Source organism: Phalacrocorax aristotelis, chromosome 3 (genome assembly GCF_949628215.1).
Source record: "Phalacrocorax aristotelis chromosome 3, bGulAri2.1, whole genome shotgun sequence".
Classification (NCBI taxonomy): domain Eukaryota; kingdom Metazoa; phylum Chordata; class Aves; order Suliformes; family Phalacrocoracidae; genus Phalacrocorax; species Phalacrocorax aristotelis.
In genome coordinates, this window is record NC_134278.1 from 98,646,117 (window position 1) to 98,673,036 (window position 26,920).

The 26,920-nt window shown below is 39.5% G+C and overlaps 1 protein-coding gene across 2 annotated transcripts in view; it reads right to left on the reverse strand.

The window, feature by feature from the left end:
* MSH2 (mutS homolog 2) overlaps window positions 1–26,920 on the reverse strand; it is a 54,774-nt gene that overhangs the window by 27,037 nt on the left and 817 nt on the right. Inside the window, exons 2-7 of one of the 2 annotated variants that reach the window (XM_075088660.1) lie at window positions 24,716–24,870; window positions 24,091–24,369; window positions 23,609–23,755; window positions 22,325–22,474; window positions 19,833–19,966; window positions 406–605 (exon numbers count right to left, since the gene is read on the reverse strand). In XM_075088660.1, coding sequence (XP_074944761.1) covers window positions 406–605; window positions 19,833–19,966; window positions 22,325–22,474; window positions 23,609–23,755; window positions 24,091–24,369; window positions 24,716–24,870 — 1,065 coding nt within the window. Of the gene's footprint in view, window positions 1–405; window positions 606–12,331; window positions 12,446–19,832; window positions 19,967–22,324; window positions 22,475–23,608; window positions 23,756–24,090; window positions 24,370–24,715; window positions 24,871–26,920 lie in introns of those variants that run through there. The other variant, XM_075088661.1, reaches the window with a different exon arrangement.

Sequence of the window (26,920 nt, forward strand, 5' to 3'; positions counted from 1 at the left end):
TTTTTGTGTTTAATTACAACCCAAAGTGCAAAGTGTCTTCAAAAGGGACATAACAATATTGTATGAATGGTATCGTGTTTGTAAGATCATAATACACACAAAATTGTTCAATAATTCTTAGAGACAAGTCAATATCAAAGATTACTGGACCATCACCCAACAGTTCAAGTATTTCAGCTACATGCTAGTTGGAACACTTTTTGATATAAAGATTTGGATATGTTTGTTTTTAAGTATCTGATTTGCATTTCAGAATTTCAGCTCATTTCATATTCAAATGTCTTTAAGCTTTATTCCTGCAGCAAAAGTACACAGGAAGAAAAGTAACCTTTGCAAATCTACACACTATTTCTTTGCATCATCAGTGTATTATAAAGCATTGAAAATAGATGGGGGTAGCATTACCGTCATATTTTTCTAGTGCCTGTACAGCATTAGGCAGTTGATTAATAGCCTGGTACATCCGGTAACAGTCCTGTAAGTTTGCTACTTGTCTCTGAAATTTCTTTGCCAGACGGTTAAGATCTGGGAAGCGACGTAGGAGATCTTCTTGAAGGCACTGACGTAGTTCTGGATCCACCACAAAAGCTTCAACCAAATTCAACCTGAATAGGAAGTTCATAACAATGATTAGCATGGCATTGTCTATAATTCTTTTATGTCACTAATTAGAATGAAAGTATTTATCTAGCAGTTTCTATCTGTCCTTTCTCTATGGCTGTACCCATAGGTCAACTTTCCTAATCAAAGAACTAATTAAACTAGGACAATGCGTGAGCTGAGAAAGCAAGTATACTTCTGTAGTTGTTAACCGTTGAGTCACCTAATCTAGCAGCATTGGAGTGAACCTGTTTCAGCCACAAATGCCAGCATCTGTTCTGCAAGTATGTCAAAGCTCAAAATCTACTTTGAGATTAATCGTTTCCCTGTACCATAAAAAAGTCATCCAGTAGTCTACGAAAGGACAGAGGTTAAGCAGGAAAAACCCACAGTGTAGGAAAAACCCACTCTTGGCTGAGTTTAGCTGCCTGTGGTCAAGGCCAACATTGACACCGTGCAGCTGTGCAACCCTGGATCACAGAATCACAGTCCTTGAGGTTGGAAGGCACCTCTAGACATTGACTACTCCAACCCCTTTGCTCAAAGTAGGGTCAGCTAGAACCAGCTGTCCAGGACTGTGTCCAGCCACATACTGGGTATCTCCAAGGATAGCCACAGTATCAACCCCTGGGATACACCACTAGTGAGTGACTGGCCTCCAGGCTTGTCTTCATCCCCCTTATCACAGTCCTTTGAGCCCAGCAGTTCAGCTACTTTTTGGTCCACCACGCTGCCTACTTATCTAGTCCATACTTCATCAGACATAATAGAAGACAGTAACAGAAGCCTGCTGAAGTCAAGATAAACAATATTCACTGTTCTTCCCTTATCCAACAACCTAGTCAATTTGTTGTAGAAGGCTATCAGGTTGGTCAGGCTTGATTCTTCCCTTAGTAAATCCATGCCAAATGCTTCTAATCACCATCCTGCCCTTAGTACATTTAGCAATGCTTAACAGGATTTTTTGCTCAATCACCTTCCCAAGGATGAAGATGATTACAGACCAACCTGTAATTCCCTGGATAATCCTTTTTGCCCTTCTTGTTGACTGGAAGAAAGCAAACGTCACTCGTCTTCAGAAGCCTCCTCCAACCATCATGACCTTTCTGAGAAAATCAAGACTGATCCCACAATGACTTTGACCAGCTACCTCAGCATTTGTGGTTGTATTCCTTGGGTCCCATGTGTCCAATTTGTTTAAATGTTTGCTAAACTGATCCTCCTCTAATGAGGTTGTGTCTTTGCTCCAGACTGTGCCACTGGTTTCAGGTGCTTGGGATTCCTGAAGGCAAATCTTACCAGTAAAGACCATTGTGAAGAGTTGTGCACTAAACAGGTCTGAGGAGCCTTGTCTGGGGCCTCCTCTCCTTCACTCAAGAGCTGCATTCAAACTAAGGCACTTGTCCTTGGTTCTTACCTGAGCTATGCTGCAGCTTTGCCTGTGCCTGGCCATGCACCCCACTGATCCCAATGACCACCCACTGACTGGACTTCCTTGCTTCACCTCAGATCATCACTACTGACTTGTCTGGAGACCCAGACTGTGACTAAACCTGGTTACTGTCACCAGATATACCGTTGGCCTCATGCAGGTATTGGAGGACTGCGTCCTTATCAATGAGGGTACTATCTCTACCATTGACTCCCAGCTTGCCTTCCATTCAGCCTGCCCTTGCTGCTGCTCCCTGACATTCTGGGTTTGGGTTTTTGTTGTTTGTTTGTTTGGTGGGTTTTTGTTTGGTTGGTTTTAAAGTGAAATAAATATTCTTTAAGTGCTGAAAGCAAGCACAAATCTCAATGAGAAGTGACAGAACATTAAATTATATTTTCCCCACTAGAATGTAAGAGAAATTTCTTGCATTCTTTTTTGCACCAGTTAACATTGTCATCTTTACATATTTTGCATCACTTTGCCTTTGCAGTTAAACAAAGGAAGTCAGATATTGTTCATTTTGGAATGCCAGAGGCTTCAGTGTTTTGGTCACACTTTAGGAATATGAAGGAAGGACTCTGCCCTTCAGAGACCTCCGCACATGATACACTGTGTTGATTTCTGGTCAACGTCTTGGCTTCAGCAGGGAAGTTAATTCCATTTAGAGACATGCAAGCAGAGAAAGGACAGCTTTCACCACATTATTTCTACTGTTTTGCTTACTGACAGGAAAACGCATCAGTGTCAATAAGAGGAACGTTTGCATTTGCAAACTGTATTGAGAATGACAATTGGTTGGGGGTTTTTTTTGTCATTTTGAAAGCATTTGAAAGCATAATCTCTGCATTACACCATGCAGTGTTCTGCTAGGAGAGCTAGGCACTTGAAATAGTACAGAGAGGTTAACATGGTACACTGCCTCAGCTAATTAGTAAAGACAGTCACTCAAGAAACAAAGCCTTTGTCTAAATAAACACAAGATAGAGACCCCTGGACAGGCAGAAGTACATTTCCGCATATAAAAAATTAAAGATTAACACCGTGCTGCTGCACAAAGTGTTCTACCCATGCCACTCCAGTGAACCTTCTGTATTATACCAAACAAAATCAATGAAGTAAGACGAGAAGAATCCTACCCCTACATTTATCCATTCAACTATTGCCTTAATAAATAAGAGTGACATTGCTGCCCCATAATGGCGCTTTATTTCCAAAAAGGATAGGAAACATGGGAATCTCTGAAAGATACATTAAAGTTTCAGCATGTATACAGAGCTTGTGAGAAGTAGACAGGAATATACTTAAGATACCTACTGCAAGAATGCAGAACAAGATTTGTATAAATAACATCATAATAGCTAAATAATTTCTAATTCTGATCCCCGTTGGCGTTTCTGCGCACAATTTCTAGCTTTCAGGCTTCTGTCAAATGCTTTGGAGGAATAATAAGAATTACATGATTCTGTAGATATATCACCATAGCAGACACATTGCTATCTTTATTAAAAATCCCCACAATTTACCTAGCAGACCTGACTTAAGATTCACATCACAAGCTTTTCTCAGAAGCACCAGCAGTAGCTGGTGACTAAACCTACTTTGTAAAGACCAGATTTTTTTTAATTTAAAGAAAAAAAACACACAAACGAACAAAACCCAAAACCACCCAAAGACACCCGATATAACTGCTTAACAGCCTAAATATAAGCCTACTAACCAAACGCCTGCCAACTTTCCCGAGGGGATTACAGAAGGAACAAACCCCACCTGCAGATCTTTCCCTAAGCCCTGTCAGAGCTTACTGAAACTAGGGGCAGTATCTGCCAAATTGTTCCTCTTCATAACAGCAAGCAACTTGGTCATTTTCAGTCCTGTAATCTGGAAACAATTCCTTTGGCAAAAAAAAAAAAGACAGGATTCACTGAAAACTTACAGTAAAGCATAGCCATATGTTCTTACTTTTACTCTGCTTGGTCTTTAGAAGTTATGGTCACGGCAAACACAAACAAAAGGTTGCGCTATTCTGATGTTACATCCTCCCACTTCCCAGGTGATATGCAGGATTTGTAAACCTATTTAATACTTCTCAATTATCTAAATATCACCACACCACACATCAATCCATGAAGAGGCATTAGTCACAAATACTTCATATTTTCTTACCTACAACGCTGCATGAAGTTCTATTTAAAATACCCTTTCTTCGCTTCATAAGAGTACTAGGAAGAAAGCAATACACATTTGGAGGGTTTAATTATAAAAGTGAATCTTAATCTAGAACAATACTAGTCTTGCCTGGGGTAGGAAACCACGGTTTGGTGGTTTTATCCAACCTGGTTAAGCTACAGACTACTCCGTGATTTCCACATTAAAATTTCCAGTATAAAAACTATTTTCTGTGATTTTGATGACCACTCTCAGACATGTAAGAATGTGTAAAATTCAAGTCTGTCTTCTATATTACATCCCATCTCACCCTCCAATAGCTTATGTTTCAAGCCAGACCATTTAGTTGCTCTTCCAAGAGGTCCTTAAACAATCAATAATCCTGGCAGTCATATATGCATTGAATCACTTCTTGTAACTTACTAAATTTTGCTTTTGGGGAAGACCAGCAGCAACAGATTCTGTATCGCCACAGTACCTTTAAAGCCCAACCCCACAGAGACTTGCCTTCAGTGTGACACACAGATGCCCAGTACCCTTTCTGGCTCCATGTAAAGCTCTGTAAGACACAGAGCAGATTACATTCATTCATGCTTTCTTTCTATACACATTGCTTTAGAGTTATTCTCATTAAAATGCAAACCATCCCTGTTCTGTCCAATCAGTCAGGCTGTTTTGGTTTTCATTAAAAGTTTAGTCCTTATTTGTGTCACCTATAAAAATGTTAGTACCTTACTAGCCAGCTACTATCCTGATCATTAGAGAATATCTTAAGCACAGCTTCTAGTCTCTTGAGCTTACCTTTGCCAAGATTAAAACTTTTTTTGCGTGTGCCTTTTACACAGACAAACCCATCACTTTCACCCCATGACTCCCTCAGCTTGTTCAACAGCCTCTTGAATAAGAATTTGTCAAAGGCCTTTTGAAAGCCCTAATTTTTTTTTCTCCCCTCCTTTGTCCACAAGAAGGACAAGTTCAAAGAGTTCTCAGATCAGCGTGATACAATTTTCTTCTGCCACAGCTATGCTAATGAGACTGACATCTCTTGACCTTCCTAGTATTGTTCTATCTTCCCCCCCACTATATTTGCCAACCACAAATATAAGGCTGACTGGTTTGTGTTCATGCCACATTTTGCATAACAATTTCCTCTATGGTAAGAACACATACAAGGTAGCTGAATAGAAAGGGCTATATTAAGACAATGCAACTATAAACCATGCCTAATGCTCACAAGTAATAATGAAATCAAATGACAGGTTGTTTTCAATATAAAGCTTGACTGAGGAAAGAAAAATAGAAAATACAAAAAGAAACAAATAAAAAAATCCAAGAAAGTGTAATCAATCAACAGCTGATAACATTGGATAACTTGTTTCTGCTTCACAGCTGAAAGGGAAATGAAAATAAGGCAAAACTGTCCACCACACATTAAGGCAGCACGGTCAAGGTAACAATTACAACTATTGAAAACACACTGGAACAGAAATGAAATCTTTGTTTCAAGATGGTTAATTAAATCTGCAAATTAAACCAAAAAACAGCAATGAAAGTTTCAGCTAATATAACTGCAAACTAACACAAGTACTTTTCTTGAACTTGGAAATCATAACCCCTGCTTTCAAAACCATGGCTATTTATCAGCTTTGGAGTGCAGTAAAAACTAACATTAGGCTTAATGTGCTCTTCAAGAGAGTTTCTCCAAGTTCCTGTTGGATATTCTGGAATCCAACTGAAAGCACTTCACCCCTTCCTGTGTTTTATTGTTGATAATAGCAGGTCCAAGTGACACCTCTTAAACACTCCACACCAAAAGACGACAACAAAAACCTGTTTTCAATCTAATAAATGGCACACACTTTCCCAAGTCTCATCACAATGCTTCTGTTCCACTGAGGTTTACATCTCATTTGACATCAGTAAAGATGGCTTCTTCCTTTGATACATCTATGCAGCGTTTTTCATCACAATTTTAAGGTTATTGCACTCAATACTGCCACAACACAGAGGTTGTCAGGAGGGTTTAATGATATTTCTAGGCTTTTAGAGCTAAATATAAAAGTTAACAGGAAAACATCAGTCAAGCCTGATTTGTTTACAGGTTTCATAGAAGGATGAAAATAATTCTGTCTGTAGCAATTATAACTAAAGCAACGATTAAAATAAAAGACCAGAGTTAGAATGAATTTTTTTAATGCCTAAACAGGATCAGCCAGCACAAAAAAAACCCCTAACAAACCAGCAAGCTGTACAACCAGCTGAGTAATAAAGCACCTAGGTTTTAATCTTGCTTCCACCAACGACCTGCAAAACCCTGGGCAGTTCCACCCCTCTCTATGCATGCAGGAAGGAGAATGCTTCCTTCAAGCACTTCTGCTCAGAAAAAGGACTCTCTGGTTCTTTATCATATTATGAAACTTGGATCCATATATAATCAGTAATAAATATATTTAATAATGAGTAATATATATTTAATTACTAGTACTACTACAGAGTAGTACCTTAAAATCCTAACTTCTGCTGTTTTCATGGGGAAAAACTCTTAACGATTCCACATGACACAAGGAAAAAAGTGTTAAAACTGAAATCAAATTAAGAATGCACTCTTTTACAGGAGAAGCTGGTTAACTTTTAGGAAGATCTTAAAGTTTGTAATTCCACCAGCTATACAACAGCCGAGACTTCTGAAGAGCATATATTTGTATTCTCTGCCTGCTAATGGTTTTCTATGGCTGCAGAATAAGATCAACTTTCTGTCCAACTTGATTATAGAGAACTTAACAGAGCAACACCACTTACAAAAGCAGCATATTAAGGACTGCGTTAAGATACACTAAGACTTTCATCTTGCCACACAAGTTTCAGAATATGCAGTTATACCAGTTTGATTTCCTATTTCCTTTACACAAAGGAAAGTGAAAACACTTAATGTACCATTATTTTGGTTTTCCTCAGGTGTCTTTCAAACTCAGATCTCTTCTTAATCCAATATAGCTGATGTAAACCCTCCCTGCACACACTTAACCCAGACTCATAAAACTGATAAATTCTTCTTTTCTAATCCTATTGTTATTTTATTTTGGTAATTTCAAACTACAGTCTGAGGTACTGCACCTTCAATAGGAGGGCAGAGCAAAGCCAAGCCACCATCTTACCTGTTCTAATTGGGTTTTCTTTTCCACACAAAGCACTTGGGATTTTAACACCCTGGAGGAAGTCCACACTAGAGCACATTGCTGTAGTTGATTAATACCAGCATTTGTGTTTTCCAGCCAGAAAATAGCAAGGCACTGTCCTAAGTTCCCTTTATAAATTTCTCCTGGTGACCCAATCGTTCCTTAGACAAACATCTCTCAAAAAAATCAGCCAAAATCCAGTTGTCACCACCTGGGGTAAAGCAGGAAATACCACCTTGAACTTGCAACGCTCTTTTCATGACAAAGAACCCCAGTATGCTTTACAGCCTTTGAACTATTAAGACAAAAACCTAAGATGGGCACCGAGCCACCTAAATCAGATGATCTGGAGCCTGATATTGAGAATGACTTTACTGCAGCACACATCTTCACAGCATAACACACACATTGACCATCCCAGGGCATTTTGCCGAGTACAGAGTTGTTACGTGCATTTATAAAAATAACATTCAAAATTTCTCAGACAAGCACAAAGAAATAACAAAAGATCTAGACAAACCACACACACTTTTGCAAGTGCTTAGTTATGCACAAAAGACTTTGTTATGAAACTGGAGCAATATTTGTAAACAAATTGAAATAAAAATACCACAAAACCAGCAGCTTTAGAGAGACTAACACCATCAAAAGCCATTTTATTTTACTCATACACCACGGGCTGAGTGTCACTGATATTCTCAATCCCCCACTCATCTTGCACACTCAGCTCACACCAAACGGTTTCTAGAGACTGTATGCAGACAGAAGTTGCCCTGATTTCTGGCAGCAAGCCTCCAGCTGGTGGCAATATTTACCCAGGCAGCAGGAGCAGCCTTGCAGAGGATTCACCGTAAGCACCAGTTCCTCCTGCACTTTGAAAACACAAGATTGGAATCCAGGTTTTTGTTTCATCAGCAACTCAAGAGTTGTATGCATACCTCTCCAGCTCCTCTTACACATGAGAGAGAATATCTCAAGCAAAAGGTCAAAATCTTACTGTTATTTTAATGAAATTGGTATGTTTTGGCCCTACAATATCATTAGGGTCCAAAATCTTATGTTTGAGTGAGAGTCAAAGTTGTTCATCTGAGTAAGCTCTCTTTCAGCTCTCCCAAATAGGCATACACACACAAAGGCCTGTAGTTCAGAAACAAACAACACAGCCAATTCCAACAGGCTTGTGCCCAGGTAAGCAAGGCTTCTTCCTACTCTGTCTGCCAAAAAAGCAGCCTGCACCTTCACATGTATTCCCCTCCACGCTAAACAGCTCAAGTTCTCCTGTTTCCCACCTGTTCTTGCCCAAACAGTGTGACCTGTTATCATTTCTTCTTAGCATGCTAGCACAAAGTTGGTTTTGTTTCCTCAGTAAATGCTTCTGTAATATCAAATGACTTCACAGCTTACCCCCTGTCAAAACCACTGTTACAACCTAAAAAAAAGAGCTGAACTAAAAGATACAGCTTGCCTAAATAGCAAAACTTTCAAGACAACACTCGAGGAGTACAACAGCGTATACACATCCTCAATTCAGAATTTAAAGTACATTACTGTTTTATAGGCGGTATGTGAAATTACACGCTTCTAGCAATGAAGGGATATTGTATAATAGGGTAGATTAACAGAAACGACAAACCAGGGGTAAACAGTCCCACAGTGATACATCTTAAAATTTACCTGTAAGGTTTGCGTTCTTAAAGACAATGCCATCAACCCAGTCAAATTATAGCAATCCTTGTACTCTGATGACCTTCCCAGCTTTTTAAAAGATTTTGCAATGATTCCCCATCCTAGACCCAGAGCATTTCAAAACTTCTCTGCAGAAACAAAGTCAGAGACGAGGCATAACCTGGCTTAGCAGTACAGTTTGAAAGCTGTCTTGCTCCTTACACTGGCAAGCCACATAGCATGGGAGAAGAAAAACTGGTAGTCTGGTAAAGGCAGCTGCAAGACACTCCAGGCTGACACTGAAGGTAATGCTCCCAGTAGCAGCTCCCTCCTTAAACACACATCTTCCATTTGCTGTGGCTGTGTTTGCTTTCCACCAGTGAGGCTCCCCTGAACCAGCTTGGTCTGGGGTGGCTCTGCCAACTGTAAACAGGCCCCATTGTATCTTGATGCTCGCTTAAGCTGGCTAGGAAATTATACCCTCAAGTTACAGTCCCACAAACATTTATAAGCTGGCAGAAACCAGCACTGCCACCACAAAGTGTGAGGTAGTACTGCTACCTGCTGCTCTTCTCCACCCTGCCATACTTTCTCCCTCAAGTCAGAAGTGAACTCAATCAAGGGATCTCCAGGCAAGTATCTGATGCCCTCAGGATGTGTTTAGTACTAGAAATTGGCATTCATTCCACTATTACAGGGTAGGTCTTTGGATTGAACTCACTACTACTGTCTTTTACTCTCAAATGTATCACTTGAAGCAATCATGAATATGCTGACTATTTCTTGCAGCTCTATTGAAGTAGTCCCTGATAACGTAGAGTCCAAGGTTTGAAGGGCAGCTTTAGACCCTAGAGGGGCCACAGAAATCATATTGCACACACTTCCAGAGCACTGGGTACACAAACTGTGCTACTGAGCAGCTGGACAGAAGTGCTCCACATCAGGCTCCCTGCTGTTTAACCTGAAAGATTAAGCAACATAAGAGAAAGCCACATCCAAACATCAGTCTCCTGCCTTTTCTAATTTTGTTAATTAGTTCCCAAACCATCCTACCATGAAAACAATACTGGATATTTGCAACCTCAGAATGGTCCACTTACAGATAACTTTAATTCAATAAATGCATTCATTCTTCCAAACAATCACAGTTCACTCCTCTACATCAGTTACATTTACAAAACATTAAATTAATACCTATCAGGAAACCAACAGATTCTTTCCTACCCCACATGAATTCCTGCATACACCATGTGTATTACAAAGCACAGAGGTAGCAAATTAAAGCCCTGAGATTGGATCGGGGTACCAGGCACAAAACAACTATTTTCTGTAACAATCAAGCAAAGCTTTGGAAACTTATATATTGACTGCAAGGTTGCAAGCTGATAAGTTCAGAATAAGAAAAAAAAAAACCAACAACCCCAAAACAAAGAAAACCCAGAAGTCTCAGAAGGAGAATCATTAACTCCAATACAATGCTTTCTTCCCCAAAGATACTTATTGCAGTCTTATTTATTCTGAAATAGGTTACCAATAAGTCGCTATTTTTGCAGAAGCATTTGAACAGTTTCTGACCCCAGCAGATTTGGCAAGGTAAAGAAGAAAACAATTCTTCAGCAGAAAAATAAAATCTTGGGTCTTATCCTTGCCAGCAAGGTACCACTTGATGCAATTAAAATCTTGCTGCTGAAGGAGACTGCTGCAACAGCAATAGTTTTAGACCTGGAGGGAAGGGAATGCCTGGCATCATTCTGAAGCATACACAAATAAAGCAGCAGCACACAAACAGAGCTTGCTTTACCTCCTCTAGCCAGAAAGCATGTCAAAGCAAAGAACTGCAGGGCTCTGAGGCAAGCACACAAATTCCCTACAACGAAAAGTACGATAAGCAGAAAGGAAACATTTTTTTCTGCATTTATAAGACAAGGCTGGCAGCACTCCTGATAGTCCTATCACACACCTATCTCTTCACATGACCAAGAGCCCCAGGCTGCAAGCTGCGTTTCAGAGCAATAAGGAGAGGGATCTTCAGAAGTGTTTCTACATTTCTACAGACAGGTGATAACCACAGCTTGTCAAGAGCCCCACTGTTTCTCTCCACATCAGGCAGAAGGCCACCAATGCCCTGCAGCAGGGACCCAAAGAGGCCTACCAGCACCTCCCTCTCACCATCTCTCGCTGATGGTTCACTCTGCGGTTGGGACTCCTCCATGCTCCCATGGCAGACCAGCCCTGCTCTATGAGACTGTGGTCCTGAAAATGTTAAAACATTTGAAGTAAAAAGTATTGTTCCTGTCTATGTTCTAAAGAAACTTTCATACACCTGTGCAACCAACCTACATGATCACCCCAATCACAGTTAAAACCAAAACTGTCTTTTATTTTCCATTCCACAGCCTGGTTATATTACTTACAGTAGCAGTCAGCTACCCAAGTTACTGAAAAAGGAAAATAAACCTTCACTTATGTTTCTCAAAAGTTATGTTTCCCAAATAAGAGTAAAGTTTATTTTTTAATTATTACTGAGAACTGCCATTCAGACTAGAGTTTTATGTAACAGCACCATTTAGATTTGATTCACCACTCCTTCTCATTCTCAGTTAAAAAATAACAGAATTATTACCCTTAAAGAATTAAACAACTTCACAGAAGAGAAGCTGGGATAAAAAGGGAAAATTCTCACCTTATAGCAACCTGCTACTTCACAGAATGACTAACACTGTTCCCAACTTTTAAACATGCATGCTTATTGAAGGAAAAAAATACAGAAGATCCATCAGCAAAGGTGAATTTTGACTATGAGATGTTTTACACAGCAAATCCTTTCCCACCTCAAAAGCCCAGCACAATCTTCCTGGACTAAACAGTCTCTTACCCTCAAGGAGCTTTACAGACAGAAGTGGTTAGAGACTATTTCATAAAACAAGATTCTTTAAGTATCTCCTGAACACTTTGGCAGAGAAGTTTTCTGTCTTCACAATGTTACAAGAGACTTGATTTATTAATTTCCACACATACATTATTTTTCATAAAATTTCCATAGTCTGTCTTCTGTAGGAGCTAAAAAATACTCAAGTAGCATCTTCATAGTGCATATGTCAGAGTGGCAGCAGGTTTATTGAGCAACGGTAGTCAACAGCTCCATTCCACAGATTCAGACTTTTCCAATTTGAGGATAGGCAGATATCCAATTTATCCTCCTGTAACAAGTTTGGTAACCCAAATCATAGTATAAATTGATTAGCGTAAGCTCTACAAGAAGTCAAGATACCAAGAGAAAGCAAACACTTACAAGTCTGAAATCTGAAGTCATAAATCTGAAGAATAGGCTTTTGGCATTGCTTGATCTGCCTTTAAGGTGATGTTAATCTTCTCATGTTTACGATGATAGCAGGTCATGGACCAGCTGCAGAGGAGCAAAAGGAAACTTCTTCATGGACTGGTTTTCATCAGGTGAACATGCCCAACCAAATTATTCTGCAGCTACGAGACCAAAAAAAAAGGGAGTAGCAGGAGCTGAAGGCCAGAAAGGGGAACTGAGATTCCCCCCTTTTGGCAACTGCCTAGTTTTACTGGATTAGATGCTATATGACATAACACCCTTGATTATTTTAGCATGCTAAGTTCCTCATCAAAAGATGAGCCAAACAGCTACATGAACACTTGTGCCAGTGCCAGTAAGAAGGGAACTGGTGACAATCTACTGCCAGGGAAGCATGACTACACTTTTTGATTTACAGGCAGTGTCAGCCAGCTATGGAACAACTTAGTGACACAGGTTGCTGCACAATGTGTAAGAGTCAAAAACAAAAAGCCTTCACACTGAATTCTGCCAACTGAAGACCAAGGAAATCTTACATACAGAACAGCTAGCATGAGCAAGTGTCAAGGACATGAAGGCAAAAATACCCTAATTCAAATACAGACAAGAACTTTTCACAAGACTTTTTTTTTTTTTTTAAACATTGCCATTCCATCAACATAGTATTCAGGTTTCTGGAAAACAAGTTACCATCTTTTAAGAATTACTAATAAACCTCCATTTCTTATAGGATAACAAAGAACAACAGAGCCGGCAGAACAAGAACTCATCAACTCCTGTACAGTCATGGGCAAGTTCGCAAACTCTGTATAGTGAAACTGCCCCACCCCAAAACCTCCCAGAGAAACCAAAGATGGAAAGCAGCTAAGGCAGCTTCTCAGCATAATGCTTCACACTGCGGAGGTTTTGTGCCAGTCTTCCTTTTTAATTAAATATAGCATTTTGGAATCCAGTGATAATATGATATTACTGCACGGTCTTCAAAGACTAGAGACAGCTGAGGAAAGGTATTTCCATTATTATTTTCTGTAAGTATTTTATTTCTTTCAAGCTTCCATACATTATTAAAATTAAGAGGTTAAGTTTATTATGCTCCAACACCAATATTCTTAAATTGCTAACCTGCACAATTCCTTAAACAAATGCAGACTAAGAGCATACTGAAGAAGTTCTATTTCTTTGCTGTAAAAAACAAATATTTCTTCATTTGCATTTATTCTGTACAGAGAAGAAACTCAAACTTGTATGTAAACAGAACATTAAAGACTTTTACAATCCTTATACATGATAAATCAAATTAAATTACAAGTCAAGACAAAATTACCTTGCCAAGAGCTTCTGTTGCAGTTTGCTAACGTGCCACCTTTCTAATGTTTGTGGATATAAATTAAACAGAGCAGAACAATAATATGTTCATTCTTCTTTCATGGAGAATATACCATATTCCTGTATACAGTGTTCAAATTAGTGATCACCAAGGATACCGTGACAAACCAGGGAGTTTTGCACACGTACATTCACACTTTTTAACTGGAAACTTAATTAACTTACAGCTGTGATTAAAAAAAAATCCTGAGTAATTAAACACAGATTCTAAGTAAAATATAACTACCGCAGTAATTACCATCCACCTCTTTTTGGCACACTGAGAGCAAAAGAACATTATGGCATCTACAGATTCACATATCCCTAAATAAATAGTAATTTGATTACTTAAAAATCTGAAAACCAATTTGAGGTTTCAAGCAAATTTTAGTTTAATTTTTATTTCCCTTGAACCTCAAAATTCAGATGCAAAAGAAACTGACTAAATGCTTTATCCTTGTATTTATTTTGCTCCAAGTGGGTGAGCTGGAAGTATCAACTAGGAGATACTCTGACTACCTTCTCCAATCCTGCACCACTGAATGCCACCTATAATTTACAGATTTGCGATGCTGATTGCTGATCCTTGACCTAGAAGACAAATGATTTTGATAACATGCAGAATACAAACAGCTTTTAGGTACTTCTCCAGCTCAAACAGCACTACTGTCTTTCCCACACCTGAAGGTGTCACGAAAAGAGTATTTTTTTCAGCTTTTATTTATATCACCCTGTTTCCTCCTCAGACAAGAGAACTAAAAATAAGCATCTTGCAACACAAGAATCTAAGCTTTTTAATAGGCTTCAAGTGCCTGGGATTTTGATGGAAATTCCTTCCTAAAGACGTGGCCTGTCTGACATGTGCTTGACTATGTTTCTAGACAGCACTCCCTGTCAACCTCAGTTTTACAAGCAAACCCAAAAGAAAATAGAGATTATCTAATAGTTTTGGAAACAGTAAACATAGGTGAAGGCAGGGGAGAGGGTTAAAAAAGATGCATTGAGAACTTCAGCTCCAAACATTTCCCTAGGGGCCTTAGAGATTATAACTTTTGGAATGACAAAGGTGACACTTTTCTAACATTTCTGCAGCCTTACTGGAAAGCCAACACCGTTTTCATGGAACTGCGATGACATCTTTCATGCAAAATATTTGTTGCATCATAATCTGCATGACAATAACATATCACATTTGTCTTCCAACTAGCTCAGATTACACCTGTATTTCAGAAGCTTCTTTACAAGTATTAGTGACACTCCCAGCATTTAAAGTGCATTTTAATTAAGCCATTTAGACAAACCTCCAAGTTGGTCACATTCTCCCCTCCCTTACTGAGGACGCAGGACACCACCTACTAATTTAACTGCCTGAAATCAGTCTGCTGCTGTGGAGAAGTAACGACCTGTACTCAGTAAAGTACTGAAGGTGTTTCCAGAGCTGCTAACCACAATGCCAGAAGCTTAGAAAAGAACACAAAAGTACTGAAAACTTGTTTCAGAACAATTTACATTGAAGGGGAACCCAAGGCCTCTAATTCCTGCCCTTGCTCTAAAGGCGACTAATTTCAGTTGAACACTGAACAAGAACAGAGATCCCTCCATCTCCCTGAGCACACACTCCAGATATCCTCGTAGAAAATATTTTCTTCTTTAAATCCAGCTGGAGGTCCCTTTGATGAAGTTGGCGTCTGTTTTGTCTTGTGCTTTTGCCCTTGCAAGAAGCATCTGGCTTCACCTTCTCTATGACTCCCACCAAAACCTTCAGTATGGTCTGCCCCTTAGTCTTCTATTCTCCAGGCTACAAACCCAGCTCCCTCAGCTTCTCCCTATACACCATGTGCTGCAGCCCACAATCCTGGCTCAGTGCCTTTCTGCTGGACCAGCTCTTGTTTGTCCATCTACCTGTACTGCAAAACCCCACCCTGGATGCTGCATCTAGAGTACTGTCTCACAGCTACCAAGCAGATGTGAACTGCGTTCCTCAACCTGCTCTTACTAGTGGAGCCCAGTGCACGGTCACCCTTCAGTGCTGCAAGGGCACACTGCTGACTTGTCTGCCACCATGTGCAAAGATGAAAGTATCAAGCTTCACTCCAGCAAGTGCTGGGGTGGCTCAAGTCCTCCAAGAGAGTCAGGGCCTACTATCGTGTTTCTTCCTGTTGCCTCAAGGTGGCTTTGTCCACCTTCGTTCGTCTTGACAAGGCAGGTGTGCTGCAGGTGCTAACTGTAATGCCCCCCCTCTTGCTGTCCTGTAATCCTGACCCATAAACTCTTGCTAGGCTCACTGCCCCCCTGCAGCAGAGCTCCATGCATTCAGGCCATACCCCTGCAGAAAAGCAACCCCTCCATCTTCCTCGCCCAGCCTTCGTAAAGAGCATGAACTACAGCTCTCCAGTTGCTTGATCACATTTCTGAGATCCAAGGAAGATCACAGGCCTGCAATGCATGCAGACTTCTCATTTTATCTGTCCATTTCTCATTCATGCTGTGTATTTGTGTGCACCTGAGATGAGCCTCCAGTCACACAGCTTCTGAGTTATCCCATATGCACTACCCCACTCTATCCCTCCATTAATCTGCTAGAGAAAGCATGTGTTAGGTTAACTTATTACTAAATAAAGCCCTGTGAAGGCATTCAAGCCTGCCTACAAGAGCTAGCAGCGAGTTGCTTCCGCCCTCCCCCGTTTTTAAACAAGCTGCTACTTTAATTGTCTTTCAAGACTGATTCATGAGAATGTTCTACAAACTTGGAAATTTTACCCTGCTAGCTGTTGATTCACCTCAAGCTTCCTAAATCTATTACTTTCCGACTCTGCTAGAGATAGAACTGGTTTCTACAATTTGGTCCCCATGCAGCATAGTATTTCGGAATACAAGAGAAAAGCTCAGAATAGGCTTGAATCAGAACAAGTGATACTAGAGCACAGCCTGTAACTCCTCTGGAACTGAGATCCTTGCACCTTTTCTACTAGAGGACATAGATGTATAAGAGGTTTGGTCACAGTATGCATAAAGAACTAAAGAAGTCAGCTGGAATTTCACATCTGTGTTGTGTACAAACGTCCGATGGAGTTGCCCCCCAATAAAATAGAAAAAAAATATATTCAGCAGGAGTTCCCTTCTCAGGGCATAACAAGCACTATTTTACATTCTGCCACATTTTTCAGACTTTCCAGTATCTGAAAAACAAACATTACATACTGAAGTTGCTCACTGTATTACAGTCAATCATGTTACACAATTAAGAGATCTATTGGCACTTCCTGTCCCTGCAACTACATTTCAGAAATATGCTGACTATAAGGCAAGGAGAAAGAACCACACATACTTGCCTTCTGAAAACACCATGTGGGAGAAGTAGGGCTGTATCTTGTATGCTTATGACTGATAATTATTTTTTTAATCATGGAAAACCAGCCAGACATGGGCAGAACCCCCTGTCTTTCAAGACAGACAAGTATCAGGAACCCCTGTTTTTTTAGTTGTCATTAGGAGCTGTTCCAGTAGATAAACATTATTATACCTGAAGCATATACAGTAATTTGTGTTGTCACTGTATCTATAGTTAATAGACTAGTGACATAACATTTATGGACAAATAGAACAAAATGTTAACGCCACATTGGAGGTTGCAAACTACTGAAAGATGATCCATTTAGCTCCAAAAGCTGACTTGCACCACCTACAGGTCTTAGAAGATGGTTGCAAGAGTCTAACAAGTTTTTTACAGTTAGGCATCCATTCTACACTACTGGAGTAAAAATTAAGTCAAAATACCTCCTGAGTAAGCAAACACGCTTATTCCAAAACAGTATCATGTAACATCAGTCTAACCTAGGTAGTTTAGCCTAGTTTGATAAGAGGTTTGCACTGGTTAGCATCAAATGGGGTGCTGTAATGTTGCACGCTTCAAGCTAAGGAATAATCAGTAACTCATCTTGCAAACAAAGGAAGCGCTGCTTTTCTGTAAACAGTAAAGGAACAGAAGTCCAGATATTTCCTTCTCAAACTATCAATATGCTCTAAACTATAATCTGTAGAAAACAACTTGACGACTGCCAATCTTTCCAAAGATATTTGAATCTGTCAGTACATCTCGTTAGTCCCACTAACAGCTTTTCTTATTATGCTTGTTCCTTTCGATTAAAAAAAGAACAGTCCTACACGCTTTGAGCACCATTAAGATTGGGAAGATGGCACACAAGCAGTTTACAACTCAAATACATTGCTTTTATCCCAAAGCCAAAGAATTACATTCACCAAAGTTGTACTTGAAAGCAAGATGCATTAGAGAGGCTTAGCTATGCAGAATAAACTGAAAACCATGACTGTAGTCATACTATAGTATTTCAGTGTCCATAAGGACAGAGTAAAACAAACTACTTCTAACAAATTGCAGCCCCAATGATTCTGTGGCTGGGCAAGATAAGGAAGGTTATCAATGGACTTCTTTCAGCCTCGTAACACTTGGATACACTAACCCTTAACTCCATTGAATTACTCCCCTCCTCCTTTAAATACAGCTTTTCCTAAATGCAGTCAACATTAGCCATACAGAATCGCAACACAAAATGTGGAGATGATCATAACCTCTACAAAACAGGTCAAGTTACATTTTCTGCCCCTAATTTAACCCCAGCTTTATAAAGAAAATACCGTCTCTCTTCCAAACTTGCAGGACTTCTGATATTACAGTAACAAGCAAACCAGTTTGATACAAAAGGTAAAATCTCCAGTGTTTACTTTGACTTAGGAACACTACAAATGAGAGTAATAACTTTCAAATCCTTAAAACCAACACAACCATAAAATTAAAGTTGGCTTAGAACTTGGGATCCAAAACTGACAGAAACAGATGATCCTGGGCACATAATCAAGAAGTAATGATGAAAGCTCTTGTATCACACCTACAAATAAGATACAGTATTCGATAAACCTGGGGACCAATATTTCAGAGTCACATAAATAACATTTCTAGGTGTGCTCTGATCAAGTTACTAGGTACCATTCTGCAAATGATTGGAGAAAGTAGAAAAATTTGTTGAAGACAAGCAGAGTAACTCAGCCTCCACAAATCTAGAGAGAAAACTACTCCTTACATAACTTCTTTAAACATTAATGGTGACCAAGCCAAAATTTCTTTTTTGGTAGTAGTGATCTGTGCTAAAGCCCAACAGCATATACAGACATATTCGTTACACCTTATCTGAAGCATGAGCCTTAGAGAAGGTATCTAAGTTAAGTTTAGTTTTTTGGCTTCTGCTTTGTCGAGATACACATTAACATACATTCTGCAATGCATTAACCTGCTGTTCACTTGAATTGCATGAAGTTTGGTTTTAGATGATAAACTCGTGCTAAATATAGCTATATTCTTAAAAAAGCGTAACTTTTGTTTGCATGGTGAACATAATAAGAGATAATCATACACACACACACTCTGTAGGAATATGGCCATTGTAGTTTTCCGTTCTGAAGGACTGAGAGTAATCTGTACATTCTCAGCAGATATTTGCCAGATTCTCTAAGGCTTTGTATCGACTAATACTGCTATCTACTGACAGGGCAGAAGCACGGTGACAGGCAACAGTATAAAAGAGCAAGGAAGAAAAAGACCACTCATATTCAGACCACAATATCTAGGCAAGATATGGTAAGAGTGCCCCACCGCAACCAAAGGTAGCTTTTCACTGGAAATAGGAAGAGGTCACTACTGCTTAATTGTTTGGGTATTTTGTTGATGTTGTTTTTTAATTGGTAAACTGGAAGTGACATCAAAATATTATTACACAGGCTGAGCATTTGCAGTATGAATAATAGTTAGGAAGTGGCTACTACACTGCTTTAGCCTGTAGCATAAATCATTTGACCACCTAAATATATCATACCTCCTCCTTTAGCTTTTTACAATTCGACATTTTAACTAAGAGTAGCCTGTCAATTTGCATCTCAGAGCAAAGTGTTTTCTGCTCTGTTCAACTGCAGTGTGTTATAAGATAGCACACAAAAACCTTCAATCACCATCATTTCTTTGTCATAGTATCTTGTGCCTTCTGTAAAATAGTTACTAACTTGTGTAAGTCTATCAAACACGTAAAATTGTTACCTTTCTTCAATTCTATTCTTGTCCATAAGTGGTTGTTTGATCCACTGATTAACTAGTCTTTGTCCTTGAGGGGTTCTGCATTTATTTAGCAGAGCAGCTAGAGACTGTGCAGTGTTAGCATTTTCCACAGAACTCTGGGGAAAAAAAAAAATTAGTTAGTGAAATTTAGGGACACCCACTGAATGACACTCCGTCTACTCCCTAGGAATATATCAGTGATTTTTCTGTATTCAGCCTGGCACCCATCAAAAAAGGCAAATGAAACAGCATCACATTAAAGCACTTGCTCTCTGGTCCCTGGAACATGGTTTACAAGGAATAGGTTTGTCCATTTGGAAACTAGTGGACTGAACAGGAAAGTTAGAAGTGTACCTAGTCACTGGGTGGTCTGCCCTTTTAATAGGAAAAGTAGAAATGTACCTCAATATTTGCTAGTTTGCCCTTTGTAAAGTCAAAAAAAAGTGGCAAGAAATAAGACTTGGGTTCAAGGGTTTTGGTTGGAGATCTTTGAGGGGTGCCAGGGACACAACAGAATGAGACAATGGGAGAGACACAGTTATCCAAATTCTCTCAAGCTTCCCCAGATCATCTTTGGAGTACTATAGCATCTCTAAACTTACTCCGTTCAGATTAGAGTTTAATGTAATTTAAGTTTAATATTAAACTGGACTCACGACAGCCTTTTGGCGTTTTTCCTGTGGTTTTGTTTGTTTTCTGCAGAAACAGCTCAGAAGCAAAAATTTCGTTCAACATTAAAAAACAGCAAACAAGCTCATTTCAACTCATAACTTGGAGATCAAAATCTCAGCCCTCTCTACCCAAGAAAACCTGCAATTAAAACAGCAGCCAAGCATTCAACCAGGAGCAGGTCTGGATGCCTGTGAACAGCTAGGATGTAGAACTAGCATCATAGTGAGAAGGTATACTGACACATTTAAACCCTGGAAAACCTAATCTCTAAAGTGGATGTGCCTGTTTTCAGTGTTCTCGACAGTATTACATATGAAAAACTTCTGAATCCAGTAAAGTGGAAGAGCACATATAAACAAATAACCTACTTCAGCACATCCAATTTGGAAGGCTACTATTTCATATGATCAACTGCATCTGCTACACCATGAGAACTTCACTTACATATCTCACAAAGCAACTCAAATTACAAAATGTTTTGCTTCAGTGCCTACCCAAAAACCTCCCCACAGACAGTCTGCCACACAGGCAACAACACAGCTTCCTGCTACATGGCAACCCCCTTGTTCCAAATCTCACAAGAGCCCCTAAGATGGCCATGGCAATATATTTCCTGTCACAAAATGTGTATCACCTGCAAGGACTTATAAAGGGATGTAGCTAAGACAGTGTTGAACTTCGCAAAACACCTCCATAAAGCCTGAGACGAGATAATTTTGTCTTCGTTCCCTAGAGAGTGGCACAGAATCAAAAAATAAATTTAAAAAGTCAGAACATCTCTCTCCAGGGTTAACCAGCTCAGATGATGAATATGTGGGGTTTTTTCCCCTCCAGAAATCCCTCTAAGGTAAACAGAGGACCGTATCTGTGATTTCTTCCTATAAATTTGAAACTCAGGCAGATTAGCTCCAAGCAAAGATGACTAAGCAGGATTTACTACCATGAAAACAAAAAGAGAAAAGCTGATACAAGACACCACTCTGAGTCCACATTTTCCTACAACTATAAAAAGAGGCAAAGCAGAAAAACAGACGTGGTGGGGGGTATGGAAGAGACTGGTAACCTGCTTGGATTTGTAGAGAATGTGTATAAAAAGTAAAACTGGCACTGGCCATTTGGCATGCCTAAGTGCTTTCAGAATGTTCTGAAATTGTTCATTGTTCAGGAGATTGTTCTTGTTCAGGACAAGTACCATCCTGTTCATTGCCCTGCCTGCTGCAGTCAGCCCTCCCTTTCCATTATTAACAGTAGTGTTCCTGCCACGTGCTGCCTGTTCCCCTTAATACTGCCTAAATTCAGGCTTCTCTTCTCTTTCCCAAAAACAACACTAATGTATAAAGCAACCCTGCTTTGGAGTTCCTTATCATACCACAAAACTACAGAACTCTCCTCCCCTCCCACACCTCAAGTCTGCTCCTGCCACTGGAGATGTGAACTCCTCTGACTAAAGCCAAGGAAAGACAAAGCATCCCCCTCACTGCCTTTAGCCAGACTCCTCGCCAGCTACAAGCATGAGGTACTTCTACGGTTCTTCCCATATCTGCATTCTACGTAGACCCTCGTTTGTGGCCACTTCCTGCCTCCTTGATAATCTTCTCTTCTACATTCGAAGCTAACAAAAAACAATGGAAAAAAGGTGGTAACAGGGGGTAACAGTGTTTAAAACACACACTGTACAGGAGTAGCTGAAAACAAAGCTAGAATGTAGAAGTTGCCATTAATCAGGATCTGGGGAGTTACAATTGGGCCATGAAGCTACTCATCAAACAGCTAAACAAGTATATTGCAAACACCGTTCTTACCTGAAAAAGATTGAGGGCTTGAACAGCTGCGTTATCTAGAACCATATATTGACTAAGATCAAAAGTAGTCAGTTCAAATTGTCCAAAATTAGACTCATCTGACAGCAACTCTAAAAATTTGATGATGGCTGACAAAGATGAAACAGCAACCTGAAGTTTAAAAAAAAAAAAAAAACAAACCCAAAACAAAACAAAACACACCACATTCTAGTTAGAAATACTCCTGAATCACCAGTATTTGATAAATTCCCCTAGAAAATTACAGTCATGGAAGACTTTAAGCCATGTCAATTCCAGCAGGGCTACAAGAGACTCATCCTGTTTGACAAGGCTTCATTTTCATAGGGACATTCTACGGCACCACAGCATCTTTCTAGGTAGGTGCAAGAACAACGAGCCAGACGTTTGCATAATCTGATAAACAAAATGTGAAGTGCACACCTCGCCAGCTTTCCAAAGCTGTTATCAGGATGTTTCTGGCTCAGGAACACAAACAAGTTATTGCAGATAAATGAGATATCATGAAGCATCTCAGGACACGGTTTCAGGGTTAGTTTTCAGCCAAAACAAGGACCTGATTTGACTCACTGCGTGGTGTTACAAACACTAGTGCCAGCACAAAAGAGAGGCAGCAGCATGACTAACTTCAGCTGCAACACACTTCAAACAATTTTAACCTGTTATAAAAATCACACATTAAAGGAGAATAACTCTGTACCTTACACCTGCAGTGAGCATCAGCAGTGAAGGGCATTTTAAAACACGTTTATCTCAAGCAAATTTCCTCTTGTTTGCAGCTAAGAACAAACATGTTCAGTTCACCTGCAGGCACTAAACTGTATGCTTGAGCCATAAGATGATATAACACAAAAATATTGTAATAAACATTACTTTGTTTTCAAATACCAATTTTCCTGTCATGCAAAATAATCGAAGTATTGTATTTCAGTACTTAGGCTAGACAGATTATGAATAGGAAGCATCTCTTGCACAGCCTGTATGCTTACTAGAGTTTACTACTTTGAAGAGATAAGGGTTTTCTCATATTTTTCCAGGACCGCTGGAATCTAGCTTTAACACAGACTCAATCTAAGCAGAAATGCTAATCACGTCAGCAAAAATGTAGCTTAATATACCATGGGTTGTACAATATACTTTCCCAGAAGTATGGGAAACCAGCCTAAAACAAGACCAGTGAGGACAGAAGAGATCTGCTCACAACAGGTGCATGCACCACTCTGCTTCTGAAAAACAGGAGCACGTTAAACATTGCTCTGTGCTCACCCGCTTTTCCATCTCTGGCAATGCCGCACTATTAATTTGTTCTTCTTTTTTTGATTTTAACAAGCGATTGAGATCCTGAACAATATCTTTCGTTGTGAAATCCGCCTTCTTCCTGTCTGTAGCCAGGATTCCTCCCCTCTGAACGACCTGTTGTCCATAAACACACAGAGTTATCAATTACTTTCAATATTCAGGGGACAGATGTTCATCACATAGAAGCAAACCCTGAAGAGATATTTATTCACTGCTAGGTTGCACAGAGAAGAATGACAGACAACATTCTACCCTTAGAACAACTTTTGCTGATTAAAATGCAAATGAGTCAACAGACAAATAATACATTTTTGGATGTGTAAATCATAACTTTGAGTTAACATATTGCTCCTTCATTTTTCCATAAATCATAGAGCCTAGCTAATAAGCTAGAATACAGCTTTTTAGATAGTGTTTTGTCTAACTGTAAGCCACAAAGGTTCCCTTACTTGTCGTAGTTTTCTCATCTCTCCTGCAGTCTCTCCTCCTGGTAGCACACACTCCTTCGGTCCTAGCTGAATCAGTAGAGCTTCAAGGTTTGAGAACTGATCATTATCCGGAAACTCACAGACACTCAATTTTCTCAGCGTAGTGTCGACATACCCCACTCCTACAACTCTTTCTCCATCAGCAGTAGACAGCTTAACCCCCACCACCCCAATGGCTGTTGACATATCATTGCTGGCAAAGAGAACTTCCTCAAACTGGGCAAGATTTCCTGGAGAACCCTATTTAGAGAAGAAAAATACTTTTAAAGAGTGTGTACATACACGCATACTTTTTCTTTAAAAAGGACAACAACTGACAAAACTAAGTACTGCACAGTCCATTAATACAAAACATACAGCTGTTCCATTTTTTTAACCATTACAATTTTACATATCACCTACACAAAATGAACTACTGCAGCTATGGCAAAGATACGGAACAAGCTCTTCCAGCCTTAGAGCAGTAGAAAATACAGGGATATATAACAGACCACTTGATTTACCATCATACCACCAATGTCAGTCCCTGAAAATCCCAAAACTCCAAGCTGAGGGGCTTGTAAAGAAAACTTGAAAAAAATCATACCTTGTATGCTAAATACCATTCATTTTCTTTGGCACATTTACTCCCTGCTTTGTTCTTGTAAACTTCAACTCTGTAATGACGAACCAGAAGCAGATGTCTCACAAAAGATTCAAAGTTCGTTTTACTAAGCACAACACTCTCAAGCTTCTCAGTTCCTACAAAAACAGGAAAAAATTATGAGATACCTGAATTTGTCCATAAAGTTTATCTTCTATAATCAAAATCCCCAAGAACAGCCTCTGGAAGGACACTATTCTAATATTGAAGAAATAAACATGTAAAACCCATGAAACAACATGATGTTGTTGTTTTAACTGGCTGATATTAAGAATGAAGAAAGCATATCCAAGTAAAAACAACATTCATTTCCAAATGTCACTAAAATCTATACACACATATACAGAAAGAGATCTGTTCCTCTCACCCTTCTCCTTACAATATTCTTGATTTTATTTTCTAATTAATATTTCACACATTTTAATCTAATGAGTGGTGGAAGCCTGCTACAGGTTTTCCTTCTGGATTACATCTTTTCCTTCCTGGATAAGCCACTTCTGTTGACAGACCAGACTGCCACCCTAGTCGCGCTCAGAAGATGGCAAGACACACATGCCAAGACACTTCCCTTTTATCAAAGTACATACTGTAAAAATAACATATTCTCAAAAAAGTTTAAAAGCTTACATTAAAACCTAACTTAGAAAGTGCCTAATTGACAAACTTCTTGCTTCTGTTCCTATAAGAGTGCAGGCAGATGATACAGTGGAACAAATTTAATTCCGTACAGCTGTGAAGAGGGGCAATACCATTCCACCTCTCCATCTCCTGTGGCACCAGCCTACTCACAGAGTAAGATAATTCCACTACTAAACAAACTGGGGGTTTGGGTGGGTATAATAATTTTTTTGCCAGATCCTCAAGTGGAATTAACTCAGACTGGTATCAGATACATGAAAGCTAGCTGACATATAAAATAAGCACAAGCAACAGATAGGGATTATTACATCCCTCTTTTCAGTAGCATGCCTTCATCACAATTGAGGCTCTTCCTCCTTTTATGTGAAAGATGTTAAACATAAGATTCGCGCACCCGTAAGAACTTATGGGTTTATTTTAAATAGCTTTTTTTTCATTTTCTTTCCTCAAATCTCTAGCAAAACTTTTTCTGGAAGCAGGTAAAAAAATAATTCCACATAAAATTAGGTTCTCTTTCCCAGTGCAGAACCGTCCAACAGAACACAGTTTTTCTTTTTTTTTCAGCTGATACTACGTAATACACTAGCAGGGGGAGGGGGGCAGCTGAAGCTGATGTGAGCTTTGAGAGCATCCTGAAAGCAAAAAATGTAGTTTTATGCTGACTTTTAGTTGGATATGCTAGATAAGGCTTCAAAGGTTTTCAAACTGGACCTGACAGTCACAGGCTTACATCTGTGAAATGATCATTTTTAAATGGAACACGAAAATAATACTGATACATATGTTTCTAGTCTGAAGACATACAAATTCTACTCTGTAGAACTTCTCCACAAGTTGTTTTTTGTGAGCTTTTTTTGTGGTTTTGGGGAGGGGGTGGGTTTTTTTTTTTTACATATTAGCTCATCACTTGTAGTAGAAAGTGAAAAACATATGAGAATGTCACTCTTTAATGCCATTGCAAAGACACAAAATAATTCATTCATAACAAACAGGTTTATTTTGTGAAGTAGCAACCAATAACTTTGTAACACTATGTTCCTCGAGATTAAGGATAATACTAAGGTTTGCCTCGATGGTCTTATATCTGACATCTGCAAGCTCCGCCGTCTTATTCCAAGAGGTAAATAAAAAGCAACGGGGGGTGGACAGAAGAGAAAGTCTTCTGCAGTACGTAATTAGATGTTACTTACTTCTGCAGGCCATCGTCAGTCAAGCATGACGTTACCGCTCTTGACCTGCACTATAGAACTGTATAAGCCCCCCTCCTCAGTTATCACAGAAAATATCATGCAAGCGTCTTCACAAATGGAAATCTAACAATGCGCCGGAAGACTGTTATTAACTGCTGTTAGCGTATGCAATATGCCGTGCTCAACTAACCATCCGCATCTGACGGTCCTGTTGCATGAGCTTATGTCATGAAAAGTACATACTCAGAACCGCGCTTTCTGCTGCTGATACCTTCCTACGTTCGTACACCCACATCTGTCACACGCATCCTACTCAGAA